The following is a 2,500-nucleotide window of genomic DNA, read 5'->3' as shown; positions in this document are numbered from 1 at the left end:
CGAATTGTGTTGGCAATTGTGTAGTCAGACTCAGATGATTAAAGGAATCCTTTTACTTTCTTGTTCGTTGTGTTCCTTAGTACTATTGCTGTAGAAAATGTCGTTGTCAGTATTTTCCTCACTGGTATTAATACAACCTTCGCTATGATCACCACTATCACCAGTGATAGTGTTAATCTCATGTGTTTCTGGAATTATATTAAGTGGCTGCAAGTCCTCTGATGGAAAATCTCTTCGCTTGGTCCATTATTTGTTTGATTTCCGTCGTCAGTACTCTCCTCTTCACTAGTTTGAAGAGAGAGAGTTGTATTTTGGACATATATTTATGTTGCAAAAATCGTTTAAATGTGCTTATTCAAAAACATATTTATTATTCCTTTCATAGCACTACATAAAATAACACAAAATAAATATATAAGCCAATAATGTAATAACATTCAACAACGTCAAATAACTAGCCATTTTCTCACATGGGAGCGACGCCCGTCAATCGTCTTCAGTATCTATTATCTCATTTCCCTGCATCTCTATAGAAAATTTACTAGATGCATAGCTTATGAGTTTGTGAATCTGTAAAGTTTATATATCTAAAAAGTTTACGATTATTCATGCGTGTGTTGTAAGGTTGGTTTCAAGGCACTATGGGACTGCGGCTCTGGCTTCACTGCGCCCGGCTGGAAGACCACCTGCAGTGATGTAGGCTGAAATTTCCGTCGTGATAACGTTCGGTCTACTATATCATATCAGCTCATACCAAGACGGTTTCGGCAATGAGTACTTGATTGTCAACTTAAAAAAAAAAAAAAAGTGGAAAAAAAATTGACTTTGGCACTGATGGTTCTTATTCTTTTTCATTGTCTTTTGCTTATGACCCCAGGCATGCATTTTGAGTCATGACCGCGACTTCAATAGTTTTGTAGATATAGCCATTGGGTGAGGGCCGTAATACTTAAAGGCAAGTATGATTCACATTTGTATCAAAGAGAATTATAAAAAGACAAGAGCAGCATTGTTCGGTTTTATTTTTGATAAACAAACACAAAACTGTAAATAAGATAAACACATTTTACAGAAAGTATATTCTGCCACGTACCGCTGCCGAATGCTAGATATAGATACACAGACTCTTACATTGCTGCATGTATATTGTTATATTATATGGAGTTATAAGCAATATAACTCACGATGGGAATAGAAAAAAATCAGACTCTAATTTCTCATTACAACAGCATGCTGCATTGCACACTATTGCCTGGAGACATGCAAGCTGATTCAAAGCGGGATGAAGATTCAACTGCAGATATTATTCACCACCGATATCGCAATCTGCCTCTTCATGCTGCCAGCTCATGCAGCGATTGAATACCGGATACTGAGTGGTATACACCAGAACAAGACGTCAGAAACAGTTTTTACGTTGCTGTACGCCATGGCTGTAGGGATTGAGCGTCTTACCGTTATGGTAATCGCTATCTATAGGTGATGTGTATTTACGGTTCTCCATTTTGTCTTCCTGTTTACTGAATGCGTCATTGATGTTTTGAATTCCTAACGCCATCATGAATTTGACTTTTCAATTCGAATACTTTTTTACAGGATGATGGCTGTGTGTTACCCTCTCAAGTACCAGTACTGGTCTCAAAAGAAGGTGGCGGTATTGGTAAATTTATTTACCTGTTCGCCGGTAGTCCTGATACTGGCAATAAAACTCTTGATAAAGGTACTTATATTTCTAGTAGTACTTGTTTGTTTTCTTCGTATGCAGTGATCATACACAGAAGTCGGGCGTATAGTGATAATGAGTTGCTTAATGAATGCTATACCCTTCCTTTACTGAGAACAAAACCGTATTCAGAATCATGTTTAACCATTCTCTCACTCACTCACTCACTCTCTCTTCTCTCTCTCTCTCTCTCTCTCTCTCTCTCTCTCTCTCTCTCTCTCTCTCTCTCTCTCTCTCTCTCTCTCTCTCTCTCTCTCTCTCTCTCTCTGACACACACACACACTCACTCACTCACTCACTCACTCACTCACACACACACATACACAGACAGCAAGATAGAGAGAGAGAAGGGAGAGGGTAAACAGATAGAGAGATGAATAAAAATGTATAATTTTTAATCACGTAAATACGCAGCCAGAGAGAGAGAGAGAGAGAGAGAGAGAGAGAGAGAGAGAGAGAGAGAGAGAGAGAGAGAGAGAGAGAGAGAGAGAGAGAGACAGAGAGAGAGACAGAGACAGAGACAGAGAATGTGCATCCGATTTTCGTCTGTGATTCAAGTAAAATCTAACATCTATCAATCATATTTTTTCTCAGGATGACTCAGGCATTGAAGCATTCGATCCTAACAGCTCTTTATCTAATAGTTTTCTGCAGTATGGATTCGTCTCGGCGCCAACGGTCATTACACTGATCACCTACCTTGTTATGGTTTTGCTCGTGAGTAGTTTTCCATTATCCATTAATAAGTAAATAAATTGATTAGACGAACGCCTAGTT

General features: G+C 38.6%; 1 protein-coding gene across 1 annotated transcript in view; it reads left to right on the top strand.

The window, feature by feature from the left end:
- LOC125039645 overlaps nucleotides 1-2,500 on the top strand; it is a 4,463-nt gene that overhangs the window by 940 nt on the left and 1,023 nt on the right. Inside the window, exons 2-4 of the mRNA XM_047633811.1 lie at nucleotides 1,230-1,479; nucleotides 1,597-1,720; nucleotides 2,318-2,440. Of these exons, the coding sequence (XP_047489767.1) occupies nucleotides 1,230-1,479; nucleotides 1,597-1,720; nucleotides 2,318-2,440 (497 nt within the window). The remainder of the gene's footprint in view (nucleotides 1-1,229; nucleotides 1,480-1,596; nucleotides 1,721-2,317; nucleotides 2,441-2,500) is intronic.

This window comes from Penaeus chinensis, chromosome 27 (assembly GCF_019202785.1).
Source record: "Penaeus chinensis breed Huanghai No. 1 chromosome 27, ASM1920278v2, whole genome shotgun sequence".
NCBI classification, from domain to species: domain Eukaryota; kingdom Metazoa; phylum Arthropoda; class Malacostraca; order Decapoda; family Penaeidae; genus Penaeus; species Penaeus chinensis.
Note: the sequence above shows the minus strand (reverse complement) of the source record. Positions and strands in the feature narration are given on the sequence as shown.